Below are 17,234 nucleotides of genomic sequence, written 5' to 3'. Positions count from 1 at the left end.
CACAAACTGAGCCAACAAAGTCTATATGCTTTCATAAAAGATCGTTCATATTTTATTTGGAACCGAACCCTGATTTAATCGTTTTAAATCCAAATAAAATACTTCCACTTGCTAGAAAATCTTGAAACTTAATATTTGTCACTTAAATGGTATTTTCTATACATGGTTAAAGTTTAGTAATTTTTGAGAAATTTTGTCCGGGTGTGATTTTTCGGGTGGTTGACCAAGACTTTGACCGAGCGTTTGACTAAGCTAACTTTGACCAAAATTGAACAAAACTTTCAGATCATCATTTTATGATATTTAGATAATTATCATATTTTTGGTTGTATTTATTAAAGAGTTTTCAAATTCATTATATTTAATGGTGCTAATTACTTAATTAATTAAGCAATTAATGATTAATTGAAAAGGCTAAAAACCATTATTATATAATTAATAGTTGCTGGGATTTTTCTTGTTTGTCCTATATGCAAGTTGCAAAAAAACACACCTTATCCTCCATGTCATCAATCCACACCACTCTCTTCATCCACCAATCATTTTAACGCCATCTCAACTACTCCCTTCACCTAATTCCTTCTATAAATAAACACCCACCCCCCCCCCACCCACCCACCCACCATTTTTTCACACAAGATAAGAGCTAATTATTTGTTGGGCATTTTCAAGAAGTATTCTCTCTACACACTCTCTAAAATCCAAACTCAAATACTTCATCTCAAAAAACTTCTCTCTTATAAATATATATCATATATTCAAGGTTTTTGATCTTCAAGCTTAGTTCCACCAACCAAGCTCTATCGTCCCAAGCAAAGCTCATCCATACCACTTTTTTGCCTCCCTAAAGGCTGCCCAAGTTCGACCAACAGCCAAAATCCGGACGAATTTTTTCGGCGAACTTTTCCGGCAAACTTTTCCGCTCATCTCATAAAAGTGGTAAACCTCTTAGCTTTTGTCCGAGTCTTAACCGACCACATTTAGTATTCATATAAGAAGCTTAGTACCACCTTCTCTTCATCTCTACAAGCTATTATATAGAATAACTTAAAGATAAACAAATCCGTACAAGGATTGTTTTCTACAAATTATACACTTCTAGCACGAAGTGATAATTTCATACAACGCTTGGTTTATATTCTTAACTAGCACCTTCAGTGTTTCGTGGGAATTAAATTACAAAGCTAGCATTTTATTCTCTAAACTTAAACGAACTTATTTTGTCCATATATTGATATATTTGTTATAATTATTTAACAAGACTTAAGCGACTTCCCTTACTATCACCTTTAGTGTTTCGTGGGAAAAAATTAAGGCTTATATTATATATATATATACATATTTATTATATTTAGTTAAAAGATTTGAGTGAATTCCCTTACCAGCACCTCTAGTGTTTCGTGGGAAGATCTTAAAGCTTTTAAGTAAATATAAGTATATATAATCGTATAAGAATAAGCGACTTCCCTTACTAGCATCTTCAGTGTTTCGTGGGAAAAACATAAAGCTTATATTGTATTATATATATACACATATAAATTATGCTAATATAATTTAAACTCTGGTTTTATATTTTGTGATATATTTTGTTTAAATTACGCACATTTTATTCTCTCGGCCAAATATTTTATAAAGTGCAAATAGTTAAAGAATAAGTGTAACGTTCTCGATTTATAAAAGTCTACACGACTATATTAAATGATAAATTATTTTATTAAAGATCCGAAAGCTATAACGCTTCACCAAGGACTTGATATATTTATTACTTCGGAAACAAAATATATTATTCAAAACGAAGTAATTCCAAGTATACTTTAACATTCTTTTAATCTAAAGAAAAGTATACACTAATATTCATTTAAGAATATTTGTATGTCATCCGATCTAGTTAAGTATCTTACTAGTCCAAAATCTTTTTATCTATAACGGGTATTATTTCGTAGATATTGTCTTCTTCGTTTTGCAGTGAGGTGATGTATAGTAAGGTGATTCTGATTCTAAGACCCAAGTCCTAGACGTACTAACACGGAGTTAGTAGTCTTCGCACCGTGAGAAAGAAGAAAGACCCAAGACCAACTACTGAGATCTAAGACCGGCAAAAGCTTAGAAGGACAAAGACTACACCAAGGGTTCTACATCAACTTTAAAGAAATAACAGGATGTTATTGTCTAAGATAGGTTTTGTAGGTTTGCACATTTATTTTAAGGAGGTAACCCGGAGTTACGCACCAAGACAGATATTTGTGGGGTTGTAAAGGCTTCTCCGCCTACGTAAGGAGCAAGGTTATTCTAAGGGAAAAACTCGGGTCCTGAAGAGGAGCTTGGGGACTGGACGTAGGGGTGAGCGAATCTATTAGAGGTTGCGCCATCGCAAACCAGGATAAATCTCTTGTGTGGTATTTTCTTCCTTGTCTTTTATTTCCGCATATATAATCTCCATCAGTAAAATATTTAAAATGGGATAAATATTCTTAAAACGCCATAATAATTTTTAAATTGGTAATTAAGCTATTCAACCCCCCTTCTACATTAAAATAGCCCTTTTACGCGACCTAACAGATTTCTCTGATCAAATCAACCAATACTCCGGACAAAATCCAAACTCATTATTTTGTACATGAAAAATTACAAATAATAGCTTAAAATAAAGCTTAGGACTTCTATAATCAAACCCCTATCATCAAAACAACCTCAGATTCTTATAAAACCAAAAACGATTAAAGCAAATTTCACATAAACCCTAAAGTATGAACTACTAATTAGAGCTGTCATTTGATGCCATTATTAGTGCAAATCAATCATAAACAATCATATGAAGCTATTCCAATGATCAATTTCACCCCATAATCCCAGAATCAAAAACACCCAATTCACAACATGAACCCTAATTTACAAAATTGTAAAACTAGAAATCAAAACATGAAATTGATACTGTTAATAGAAAGTAGAGATCACCAGATTTGATTTGATTACTCACATGATCGATTTGGACAACAGAATCACTGATTAATCTTCAAGCAAATTCAAGAACTTATTCTTCACCCCCTAAATAAATTTTCAGATTATTTAGTTTTTAATAATTAATTAATAATAAATAAGCTATTTATAGTAGTAATAAAAATAGTCATAATTAAAATTAAGGCCCTAATTATACATCTAATAAAATTAATTGTCCCCTAATTTTATAATTGTTGGGTATAAATTTTGAATTTTTAAATATCCAATAAATACAAAATATATGCCAAAAATTCCCAAAAATTATGAATAATACAAAAATGCAAAGAAATATAATACTTGATAAATTCATGATCCTATAAAAATAAAAATGTGATTTTTGTGGGGTTTTTGACACCTGAAGGGGCCCGGAAAAGTCGTTTTGCGCGAAACAAGAAAATTTATAAAATAACTGGATGTTCGAACTATCGATATGGTATAGGTCATACTAGGAAAACTAAGGCCAATGATTTGTATGAATTATTAGCTATTAAAACATTGTTTGGACCGTAACTTTTTAAATAAAAGCATTTGACTCATAATAAAACACCTGATAATTGCCTGGGATATATTCTGACAAAATAGAATACACGTAGCATATAACAGCTAGGGTTTTATAACTCAAAACACTTAATGACATAATAAAACATATAAATCATCTTTATTAAGATATAATACAAACGTAATTTATCAGTCGTTACATGTCCTCTTTACCATGCACATAAGTCATCTTTGGTTAACTTCTTACTATTATAAGCCAAGTGTTGTATTGTGAGGGAGCGTCCTTTCAGGAGGCACCTACCTTGTTTTCTAATTTTAATTTTAGTACCATAGTCTGTCATTAACATTTTGAACTATGAGGGCGCGTCCTCACGCTTTGCATGAAAGTTATTATTACATAATTCTCACTCCATGGTGCGCTTTCCTTGGAGGACGCGTTATACACTTCCTAGACATTTTGTCTGGCAATAAAATCAATCAAACAACAATTGTCAAATGGCGAAGAAATTTTCAAAGTCTTTATTAATAATGCACTCTAGTGTCAAAAGTGCACCATTCCCATAGCTACTATGCTCTGTGGGGAACTTATTCCAAAATATGATCCTTCAACTAGTTCTGAGGTAGGATTGTACATGCACCACCCCCTAGGCTAGGAGGAATTTTATTTCCTCTAGGCCACTATTCGGGCATAGCCCTAATTAAATCAAATGGAAATATAAATAATATATAAGGGGCCGCAACCACGCCTTACTGGTAGTACTTCCGTAGATGCTCTGTATTCCATGCTCGCAGGATAAGTTTTCCTTCTAAGTATTCAAGATGATAGGTCCCCTTCCACAATATAGCTTTTATTCTGTAAGGTCCTTCCCAATTCGCTCCAAACACTCCATGCTGGGGATTCTTTATGTTTGGCATGACCTTCCTGAGTACCAAATCTCCTACTTTCAATAACTGTCCCTTTACTTTCTTATTATAGTACCTTGTTGCGCGTTGTTGATATGCTGCGAGCTTTACCTGAGAGTTCGCCCTTGCTTCCTCGAAGAGATTCAAATGAAGCCTCTGGTTAACCTCTGTAGCTCCTTCTGCATAACGATCCCTACGGAGTGATCCCGAACCAACTTCTACGGAAACCATAGCCTTGTATCCATAAGTGAGCATAAAAGGAGATTCCCCCGTGGTTGACCTTGGAGTCATACTGTAAGACAACAACACTTTTGGGAGTTCTTGAGGCCAATTCCCTTTTCGTTCCTCCAGCTTGGTATTGAGAGTATGCTTTATTATCTTGTTGATAGCCTCAGTTTCTCCATTGCTCTGCAAATGATATACTGCCATAAATTCTTTCTTAATCTTCCAATCCTCACATAGCTGCCACAACTCCATGATATCAAACTGCTTTCCATTGTCAGAGATAAGTCTGTAAGTGATCCTAAATCTGCACATAATGGAGTTGAAGACAAAGTCTTTGATTTTCTTCGCAGTGACGGTTGCCAATGGCATGGCCTCGGCCCACTTAGTATAGTAATCAATTACAACTACTGCATACTTCACATCTCCTTTAGCTTTCGGTAATTCTCCAATAAGATCAGTCCCCCCACGTGGAAAATGGCCATGGACTCACCATAGATGTCAAAATTATTGCCGGCATAGATGAGTAGTTCGCAAAGTGTTAACGATGATCATATGCTCTAACAAAGTTCGTAGCATCCTCCTTCATCGTAACCCAATAATAGCCTTGCCGTAGAACCTTCATCGCCAACGAGTTACCCCCCAAGTGATTGCCACAAATGCCTTCATGTACCTCACTCCAAATATAATTTCCTTCTTTCTCATCAACACACCTGAGAAGCGGTTGATTGAAGCCTCTCTTATACAAAACTTCATCATACACCACATACCGCGCAGCCTGGTAGTGGAGTCGTCGATCCTTGAATTTTTCTCCATGGAGTGTCCCTTTGTTAATGTAGGCGAGAATAAGCGTCATCCATTTTCCTTGGGAGCTTTATCTACTTGCATTACCTCTATCTCCGGGATACTGGGAATCTCCTGGATTTCCAAAGGTATAGACCCCAACAACACAGCTTCCTGCTGAGACCCCATCTTGGCCAAAGCATCTGTGTTGTTGTTCTTTTCTCGCGGTACACATTCTAGTCTAACCTCCTTAAACTTTTTGAGCAGCCGTTGTGTGCACCTCAATTACAATTTCATTCGCGGTCCTCAAGCTTGGAACCCCCCATTCATTTGGTTTACCACCAACTCTGAATCACTTTTCGCAATTAGATTCAGAACTCCCATTTTCAAAGCAATGACCAGGCCATTAATCAGTGCTTCATATTCTGCATCATTTTTTGTAGTATAGAACTTAAAGTGGATCGTGCTTATCAGATGATGGTCTTCCGGAGATACAGGCACTATGCTCGCGCTTGCTCCTTCATTGTTAACTGCTCTATCCACATGCAAAATCCACCAAGGGTGCAGAGGCTCTTCCTTATGCAATAAGTCCAAGACTTCTTCAGGATAGGGCGGATGTAACACCACCAGAGCCTTATCATCAATTTTAGAATCAAACTCCAGTAGAAAATCAGCTAGAGCTTATCCTTTGATTGTTGTGCAGGGCATGTATTCCAAATCAAACTACCTCAATTCCACAGCCCATTTCAACATCCTTCTCGACGATTCCGGTTTATGAAGGACTTGCCGCAGAGGATATGATGCACGGACTTCAATTTTGTGAGCTTGAAACTACGGGCGTAACTTTCTTGATGTGAGAGTTAATGTATAAACCAACTTTTCCATGCTCGTATAACGAGTCTCGGCATCATGTAGCCGCTTACTCACGTAATACACTGGTGATTGATGCCCATCTTCTTCTCTCACCAGCACCACGCTAATCGAATACTCTGAAACTGCGAGGTACAGAACCAAAGATTCTCCATCCAAGGGCTTTGATTGCATAGGAGGGTTCCTCAAGTGTTCCTTGATCGTCCTGAAAGCCTCCTCACATTCCGGTGTCCACACAAATCTTTTCCTGCCACTTTATTTGCTTTGAAGAATTCTTTGCATTTGTCGGATAATATAGACACAAATCAATTTAATGCACCATCCTTCCAGTTAAGCTTTGCACTTGCTTCACACTCGTGGGAGACTTCATGTCTAGTAAATCCTGAATTTTGGTACGGTTGGCCTCAATCCCCCTGTGATTGACAATGAATCTAAGGAAATTGCCTGACTCCACACCAAACACACATTTTTGCAGGTTCAACTTCATGCGAAGCCTCCTTAGGATATTGAAAATTTCCATTAGATGCTTGACATGATCATTTTCCTCATTTGATTTGACCAGCATGTCGTCTACATATACCTCCATCGTCCTTCCATTCTAATTTTTGAACATCATGTTCACCAACCGCTGGTAGGTCGCTCCCGTGTTGATCAACCCAAATGGCATCCCTATGTAGCAATATAACCCCCTATCAGTGATGAACGATGTATGCTCCTGATCGAGGCCGTATGTTGGAATTTGATTATAACCGGAGTATGCATCCATGAAGCTTAATAAGGCATGCCCCGCTGTTGCATCGACCAAATGATCAATTCGTTGGAGTGTTAAACTATCCTTCAGGCAAGCTTTGTTCAGATCAGTGAAATCTACACACATCTTCCACTTTCCATTTGGTTTTTTCACAAGCACCGGATTTGTGAGCTACAGTCGATCTACCTCATCTTTTAATGTTATTGCTCTCTCTCCGCTGACCGGGCGACGCTGTTGTCATATGCCCGTAAAATTAGGGAAGATGTTCAAACAATGACATATTACTCCTGGGTCAATCCTAACCATGTCCGAATGACTCCATGCAAAGACATCGAGATTATTTATCAAAAAATGGGTGAGCCTTACTCTCATCTCACAACTTAACTGAGATCTCACCTTCAATATCTTGCTCGGATCATCCTTATTGATAGGGATAGATATCGTGTCCTCAGCTGGCCCTGTTTTCTCAGCAGGCATAAGGATCCTAGGATCCAGATCAAAATCAAAGTTCTGAGGGTCTTTCACCTCCATTCATGTAACTGAGAGCGCGTCCTTATAAATAGGAGCATCCACCTCAGGACAAGGCACAGTTTCACACATTGCAGGTGTAGAGGACGTGTCTCCCATTAGAGGAGCATGATTTTTTAACATTACAAACATAGAAGGCGCGTACTTGTTTCCCTATATACATATTCACTTTCCAAGGGCACGTCCTCCTTTTAAGGAGCATCCACCTTTGGATTAATTTTTAAGCTTTGAAAAGTCTCACTCCTCCTTTCCAACCTTTCTCCATTAACTTCCCTCTGCACAATATTTCCTTCATGATTCACCATGACTTCTTCCACACTACGAATTCTTGAGACATTCCCCAACACCAAAGCTGAGGTATTTGTAACATGAGTATCTTCTTCCTCTGGGTCCTCCACAAAATAGTGGGCATGAACTTCTCCATTTGGTTTCACTTGGATGTCAGTCACATGCTCTTCGAGATAGCCTCTTCCTTCATACCTTTTCCTGCGGAATTCCTTAACAGCCTTGTGATAGCAGTCACGCGATTCATATTGTGATCCTCTCAGGCTACCCACTCTATTGGGCGTAGGGAATTTTATCATCAAATGATGTATCGAGGTTATCACTCTGAAGGCTCATAACCAAGGTCTTCCTACCAACACATTATGCACGGATTCTTGATCTAACACCTTCAACTCTATCATTTGAGGAATAGAGAGCGCTCTTTCCCCAAGCGTGACAGGAAGTCTGATCGAACCCATAACCCTTACCGCTTTTCTGGTAAAGTCATAGGCATGTGCATCCTCAAAATTCATATCAATATCTGGGAAACCTAATTTGTTGTACGTGCTATAGTACAAAATGTTTGCAGGGTTTCCGTTATCAAGAAAACCCGATGCACATTCACAGACCTAATGAGTATAGTTATCACCAACATGTCATTATGTGGGTGATGCACCCATTTCAAATCTCTTTCCTTGAAAGTATTATCAGCGGACTCCCCTTTAAACATTATTGGTGGTCTATCCTCCAAACTTTAAATGTTAGTGAGCGGTTGGTGTCGTGCCTCTCTAGCATGCCTCTCCAATGCTAGATTACTATCATCGACAAGTGGAGTTCCTTCAAAAATTTCCCTGATGCTCCCGGCTCTTTGGAACTTGACATTTGATGGCTTCTCATTGATGTCTGCTTGCGGGGGATGCCTTTCATCTTTCCCCTTATCGTTACTTCCCCTGCGTCGCTTTACCTTGTCAATCCATTCTCCCAGATATCCAGCCTTGATCAATCTTTAATTTCATCTTTTAGGTGACGACATTCGTGGGTATCGTGCCCGGTAGACTCATGGTATTCACAATATTTCTTCTTGTCTCTACTCTGCCATGAGGTTAAGCGTTCTGGTTTCTTGAAGATTCCCCTATCCTTGTTCACTTCAAAGATGTGATCAACGGACACGGCCAAAGGAGTATAGTTACTTACTCTCTTTTCATAATTCAACGGTGGACTCCAGTCTCTCCTCATGCTCGTGGAATTTTACCTATTAGGACTTCGAGTACTTCATCGATACTCTGGACTCACAAATCTATCTCCTCTTAACTCACCCCTTTGAGTTGGTGTTATCATTCTTTTTGGTTTCATCAAGCGATTGCTCAATTTCCTTGATGGACTCAGCTTGCGCAAGTACGTCAGCTAATGACGCAGGGTCTTTCCCCTACAACGATTACTATCACCGACAAGTGGATTTCCCTCAAAAATTGCCCTGATGCTCCCGACTCTTTGGAACTTGATATTTGATGGCTTCTCATTGATGTCTTCTTGCGGGGGATGCCTTTCATCTTTCCCCTTGTCGTCACTTCCTCTGCGTCGCTTTACCTTGTCAATCCATTCTCCCAGATATCCAGCCTTGATCAATTCTTTAATTTCATCTTTTAGGTGACGACATTCGTGGGTATCGTGCCCGGTAAACTCATGGTATTCACAATATTTCTTCTTGTCTCTACTCTGCCATGAGGTTAAGCGTTCCGGTTTCTTGAAGATTCCCTATCCTTGTTCACTTCAAAGATGTGATCAACGGACATGGCCAAAGGAGTATAGTTACTTACTCTATTTTCATAATTCAACGGTGGACTCCACTCTCTCCTCATGCTCGTGGCATTCTACCTATTAGGACTTCGAGCACTTCATCGATACCCTGGACTCACAATTCTATCTCCTCTTAACTCGCCCCTTTGAGTTGGTGTTATCATTCTTTTTGGTTTCATCAAGCGATTGCTCAATGCCTTGATGGACTCAGCTTGCGCAAGTACGTCAGCTAATGACGCAGGGTCTTTCCCCTGCAAGTGTTTCCAGAAATTTGTTCCTATGCGCAGCCCGATTATAAAGAGTATTTTCAGTGTCTCGTCTGTTGCACCCCTCACCAGGGTAGACTCTGCATTGAACCTTTTGAATTATAAAGTCAAACTTTCTCATTCCTTCTGTTTTACATTTTCCAAGGTGGTAACAGGCGGAATATACTTCACTGCATCTTGGACCTGATTCAAAAACTAAGTTTTCATTTGTTCCCACGACGTGATAATTCCCGGTCCAAGTTTTTGGAACCATAAATGAGCATTTTCTCTAAAGGTGGCTGCCAAAAGATGGCACCGTGCCAAATCAGGTATTTTATATACATCCATTTCTATGTTGAAGCGTCCCAAGAACTCCACGGGGTCAGAGTTTCCATGAAAATGTAAGTCATTGGTCGTGTTCCTATATCCAACGGGTAACTGCGCTTCCCTTACAACAGCAGAGAAGGGGGATGGAGCTTGCACAGTTGCTGTGACCCTTCCTCCTTCAAGATGGTTGAGCAACCTCTTAATATCATCCACATTGAACGTTCCAACTCCAGGGATGGTTTGAACATTGAGTTGTTGGGGTTGCTGATGTTCCCCCTAGTTCCTCCGGGTGTATCGGTGGATCTTGTCGCCCCTCGCCTTGAGGCTGCGGCTATGGTATATTACCATCTTGAATTTAAACCTCCCCTTATGCACGAGGTATCTTCTGGTCACATCTCGGTGCCTCATCATTATTTTATAAACTTTCTTGAATTTGGATGTCGTCTCTGCCATGAGGATGCATCCTCGATCCATTGACCGTAGCACAGTGAGAAGCTATAGGAACAATGACAGGGGCTTCTCCAACTGAGGGCGCGCCCTCTCATCTTCCATGATATTGTGCTCTTCCATGCTGGTTTCCCATCATTCCCTATCCATTTCTTTAATAACCTCGACCATAATTTCCAAACCTTCCACGTGAAGGGGCAAGCTCGTGTCTGCGATGTCGCACCCTATCATCCCTCGGGTATGTAGGGGGCACACATGTTGTGGCACGGGCCTCACTTCTCCATCGTTACCCTCCTTTTTACATTCCAACAGCGACATCCTCAAGTTATCATCTTTCAACCTTCTGCCAAGTCTTCTTTTTAGAGTCTAAAAATCTCTTCTTCCCTCATTTTGATTCTTGATATCCTCCGCACAATGATGTTCATCCATCATACGCCCAGACCTATGCAGATGCGGAATAACCTGATTATCTATACGAGGCATTTCACTCCCATCAGTGTCCTCATCAATAAGTTCCACAATAGGTTCGATATCATCAGAATACTCCAAGCGTCGTGGAGTGATTCGAGGATTTCCTCCACTAGCTTGGCCGTGAGCATCTCAGGTGTATCCTTCAACCATAGGAGATTTTTTCACGGCGTGGCCATGGCGGGGTAAATGATGACCACTCCTTATTTTTTGATGCTCCACCGTGCTCAACCTCGAGTTAAAATTGTTCAGAATGTCCCCCATGCGATACAGCTGCTCTAAGATATCAGCATTGTTGATGAGGACTGGTGGTGTTCCTCCTACACCTGGAGCTCGCGGAGGATCCATTTTGTTTCTGGGCATGTAGGGTTCATGCTGAGTGAAGCCTCCCTCGCCATCGCCTTCTTATCTGCTATCACTCTCATCATAAGAACATTCATCACGATTGAAAGACATATTTTCCTCCTAAGATTATGATATTGATCACCATCCCTCCTTCTAACGCCAATTTGTTGACGGAGGAATCTGGTTACAATAAAATTTGAGATCTCGCCGGAATCAAGATATGTGATGGTGGTTCTTCGCCGAAAAATCAAGTGGTGTGTGGTGGTTGTGTGCTAATTGGTGGCTGAGATTGATTAGGGTAAGTGGTACCCTCTATATAGGGATCAAGCCTGGCATAGTTCTTGGGGAACAAGAAATCTAATGGGCTTAGATGTAACGCCCTCCAAATCTGGGGCCTAGATCTGGGGGTTACTTGCTAATCTCCAAATCTAGTACAAACTTGTATAATAAATATGCAAACATATATCTAACCCCTTTAAATCTATCCAGGATCTTTTTAGGTTGAGGTATGAAAACAAGAACAATACACTGTCTTTATTACAAATTCAAATATAAAATCTCATAAAACTCTATTTATTACAAACCATTATCTAAACAAGTTTTAAACTAAATTCATTTTATTCAAACTCACACCACAACTATCTACACTACACCTGCTCAGTTAGCTCAAAGCTCTCTTCCTGAATCGGGATTAACACTCTTGGTATTAGAGGGTCCCGTTGCTTGACACACTTCTTTACCACGCGAGTCCGGATAGATTTCATTCTCTTTCTTGACTGAAAACAAACAAGGTGAATAACAACAAAGGGAGTGAGCTAAAATTTGCTCAACAAGTCCATAATATATAAATAGTATTATAATAAAGCTAAATGAACCGGTAATCTGATTGTATCAGTAACTATATATTTATGGAAGAGAGAACGAAGGCCACTACCGGCGAGTATCAATAAACTAGACTGGACACAAGTTTGCACCTATATCATGCTGATAAGTCAGGATACAGTGTAGATCTATACCTCTATGTATAAATCAATTCGGGTACCCAGGCTCTACGGCCCAAAATATGGATCTGATTAATTCCCGGTCGATAGGATCAAGTGTATACCTGATCATCATCATCACTATCCAGTCCATACATGAGCAACTGAAATAATCGGTATGCTTGGATGTATCCCAACATCAGAATATATCAAGATACATATACATATGTGTAATTTATTGGAATATGAATAGAGTATTCAACGAATCAAGAATCAAAATGAAATATAAATAAAGGAACAATAATCGTGCATCAGTGTATGTGAACAAAAATTATCAGTGTATATCGAGTTGAGAATCTGAATAAAAGAAAGCGATTCACTATTCTGAATTTAGAATAGGGGAAAAACTTTCCTGTTACGCGATTTACTATAATTATATCACCGTTCTCTAATACTGGCTCGGTCCGCCTTATTGGCTCTGTATCTATCAAAAAAGATACTCATTTAGTCGACTCGTATCTCAATCGCGTCTCAAACTGATTTCACGTAGCCACTATCGTCTACCCGTACGATTATAACTGCCTTGTATAATAATTACTAACAATTAGGACTCGATTAACTACATAATCTACATAGCGCATAAGTCACATAGTCATTCTAGGTTTGAAAATAATTTTTAGAATCGAAATCGAATCACTATTCGCATTACCGAATAATATTTGGTTCGTTTCCTAATTTTTGGAATTTATTATACTCGTCTTTATAATTAATATGATATATAAGTAAATTAATATCGAAAGCCGACTCGTTTCCAAAATAAATTAGGATTTAAAACTATTTTTATTGAAAATAGATCGTTTTTCTGAGTCGAAGGGCTTTCATTTCATTTAAATCGGATAAACGGTTCAATTCTTGTTCAATAAATAAGAATAAATTAATTTAGTATTCAGTATAATCATTTATTGAAAATAATTGAACCTTGAAATATTTTAAAATAAACATTTAGGGAAAATCAGAATTACAAATGATGTTTCCATAATTTTTGGAATTAAAATAAATTTATTATGATTTATTGAAAATAAATTGATTAATTATCAAAATAATTAATCATTTCTAAATAATTAATAAATAATAAGTAATTAAATAAATATTTAATTTCAATTTTCAGAAAATATTTTGGATTTATTTATAAAAAATCAATTAATTAATTAAATTAATTAATCAATTTATAAAATAAATAAAACCGAATTTTATAATTTTACAAAATAAAAATAAAAGAAAATTTCCAAAAAAAGTTTTATGAAAATGATTTTGGGTCAAAATGGATCAAAGCCCGGTTTTATTCCGGGTTTTGGTCCGGGTTTTCGGGTCACCGAAATCCTGAAGAACACGACGGACTTTGGCGAGTTTCTTCAAGATCCGGCAAGCCCAATTCCCCCTCCATTTGACTCTGTTTTGCTTCATTTTGTATCTGAAATCGACAATGCAGTTCAACACCGCATTCAACAGCAACAGACGATGAACGTAACTCCTTCTCCGGCGAAAAGACCGCCCAACTCCGACGAACCTTCCCAGATTCCGTCGAACTCATTTTCAGGCTAAAATCAGTACCGTTTGTACTGATTTTTACAGGATTTCGATCCTAAACAAAGTTCTAAATAATAATCAAGCATCAAATCAGTCTCATAACTCGTTTATCAATTTTCCGATCAAACCGACTCAAAATCCGACCGAAATCCGATTTGACTAATTTATACATGAAATCACCCGTTTTATATATCCAAATGAAGGTAATAACATGTATAATCTTTCCCCTATACCCAAGCATACCACAGATTCATCCATAATCAAAAATGATTGATTACAAATTAACATAAACCCTAGAACACGAACTATCAATTCAAGCTACCGTTTGATAAATTAACTGATACAAATCAATCATAAATCATCAAACAAAGCTATTCATATCATCAATTTTATCAGATAACCCCAAAATCAAAATCCCATAATTCGAGCATAAACCCTAAAAATTAAAATTGAAAAATAACGATTTTGAACATGAAATTAATGTTAAAAACATAAAGAACAGATCAAAAGGATTGATTTGAGTACTCACATCAAAAGATTTGGTGCTCAGAGTTGCTCAAAATCACGGTTTGATTTTCGACCCGAAATCCGACCTGACCCTGTTCTTCAGAGAATTTTTGAAGATTTTCCAGAATCTTTAATAATTAATTATAAATAAATAATTAATAATTAGGGTATTTATAGTAAGTAAAATAATACTCCTAATTAAAATTAAGGCCCTAATTTTACATCTAATAAAATTAACTGGCCCTTAATTTTATAATTTTTGAGTATTAATACTTAATTTTTAAATATTTAATATATAAAATATATGTGCCAAAAATTTCCAAAATTTGTGAATAATTCAAAAATGCAAAGAAATGGAATATTTAAAACTCCCGTAATTTTATAAAAATAAAAGTATGATTTTTCTGGAGTTTTTGACACCCGAAGGGGCCCAAAAAGTTATTTTTCACGAAACGAGAAAATTTATAAAATAACTGGATGTTCAGAATAACCCTATGGTACAAGCCATACTAGGCAAAATAAGGCCAATTATTTTATTTGAAATATCAGCTATTAAAACAAAGTTCGGGTAGTATAACTTTTGATACGAAAGCTTTTAACATAAAATAAAATACCCGATAAATACCCGAATTAATCCTGACGACACAGAACATACGTAGCACATAACAGTTAGGGTTTTATGACTAAATACATATAATAACATAATAAAACACATAATTTATATTTATTATGATATAATACAAGCGTAATTTCCCAGTCGTTACATTAGACTTCTCATTCCTAGGCCCAGTAGAAGTCCTCCCAGAATCCGTCTTCCGCTAGCTTTAGGAATGCCCAACTATGAGGCCCAACCGCGAAGGCCCAAGGCTGACTCGTAATCGTAGGACTTCACGGATAGTGCATCTCCCTGCGCAAGGATAACATTCCGTTACAGCTATCTCCCATGATTCACGAACGTAGATATAGCCACGATTCACCCAAAATGCCGGACGCATCCCTATCCCCCGAATGAGGATAACCCACCAGATAACAGGACAGGTGATCCCAAGCTCTTGTCTGCAAAGTGCGGGATGACTCCAAAGTTCCCCAACGAGGACACCCGGACAGCCGTTGAATATAAGAACAAAACTCCCAAAGCACATACCAATATTCACCCCCGCATCCCCAATAAGGACACCCGTTGAATACATGAGGAGGCCTTCAATCATCAGGCATACCCCTGGAGGCCTTCTAGCTTTTCACGAACATCCCCCTCCTTGACCTACTCAAGGAGGGAATTCTTGAAAGAGTACCTGCAACAAACACGTTAGTGAAAATAATCCTCAATCACTCCTTACATCCTTGCCTTTCCCTGAAGTAGCCTTTGTTTGTCTTGTCCTATATGAGGACAAGACCAACCATCCCAATGAATCCAAAGTCATGCATCTTCCAAGGACAAGACGCATCCTACTCTTGTAGATTACACACATTTCCCTTGTATTACAATCCTAGCATATAGACAATTCTCCTTACTCATTTAAGGTTCGTCCTGCAACCTGGACACGTCCTTGACACACTTCAACACGTCCCCCCTTTAAGTGTTGCAGCCTAAAACCTAGTCCTTCATCCTTTTGCCCCAATTTGATTTCAATGATCCGTCCTTGACTCGAAATGAACTATAACCAAATTTTAACTATAACAAACATGTATGAAAAACGAGAAGTTTTTGTTAAATCAGGAATTAATCTTAGAGATTAATTAAAACAAAATTTAATATATTTTAATAACATTTTATATACTACCCTTGCTTATAATAAAAATCTTTAAAAAATTAGGCTTAACTATCTATCAAGATATTCTAACCAGGATGCGTAACTTCATTTAGATAGTAAAAAATATATAGAAATGGAAATACCGTTGCTCAAAATGCGTAACCATGGTATAAATTTAAAAAAAAATCAAATTACACATATGGTGAATACCTATAGGAAAATGCTAGATACCCCAAATTTTTTTCCCAAAAATTTCCCCAAATTTGATGTTTCATATGAATAGTTGGCAATATTTCTAATAATAATATGATACCCTGCGTGCATTTATATGCGCCCATGAACCAAAATCAGCCACGTGTCAACCACGTCATTTGGTAAAAATTTTGGAAAAAATATTTGGGGCACCTAGCACTCCCAAAACCCCAACAATAAATGTGTAACTTATCAATAAATGCGTAACTTACCGGTTAAATTTGGCCAAAAAGCTCAACACGTTATTTTTATTATTATCTGCCGGAAAGAGGTCAAACATGTTTTTCACTCGATAGATTAAAATTTACTAGGTATTTTTGTTCGCGCTATGCGCGCTCATTAAACTTTAATTTTTTTTAAAAATATATTGATATAGTTTTCAAAACTATTAACCGAATAAGGTTTATTCGATAACTTTATTTTATTTATTTAATGAATATTATTTTGAATATTTGTTCGAGGGCTTATGATTCATTTATTTTAATAATGAATATTATTTTGAATATTCATTTGAGGGCTTATGACTCAGTTTATTTTATTAATTGAATATTATTTGAATATTCATTCGAGGGCTTATGACTCAGTTTATTTTATTAATTGAATATTATTTGAATATTCATTCGAGGGCTTATGACTCAGTTTATTTTATTAATTGAATATTATTTGAATATTCATTCGAGGGCTTATGACTCAGTTTATTTTATTAATTGAA

The 17,234-nt window shown here is 37.3% G+C and overlaps 1 protein-coding gene across 1 annotated transcript; it reads right to left on the bottom strand.

Moving 5' to 3' along the window:
* Nucleotides 1-4,242: 4,242 nt before the first annotated feature.
* LOC141719150 (uncharacterized) lies at nucleotides 4,243-4,992 on the bottom strand. The gene has a single exon (XM_074521531.1). It carries the CDS (start codon nucleotides 4,990-4,992, stop codon nucleotides 4,243-4,245), a length of 750 nt encoding a protein of 249 aa, XP_074377632.1.
* Between the last annotated feature and the right edge of the window lie 12,242 nt (nucleotides 4,993-17,234).

The sequence above is a fragment of the Apium graveolens genome, chromosome 4, assembly GCF_009905375.1.
Source record: "Apium graveolens cultivar Ventura chromosome 4, ASM990537v1, whole genome shotgun sequence".
NCBI lineage: Eukaryota > Viridiplantae > Streptophyta > Magnoliopsida > Apiales > Apiaceae > Apium > Apium graveolens.
Note: the sequence above shows the minus strand (reverse complement) of the source record. Positions and strands in the feature narration are given on the sequence as shown.

What these genes read in the sequence shown, in the direction of transcription:
- LOC141719150 (XM_074521531.1), bottom strand. Translation starts at nt 4,992, where the DNA reads ATGCCATTGGCAACCGTCACTGCGAAGAAAATCAAAGACTTTGTCTTC.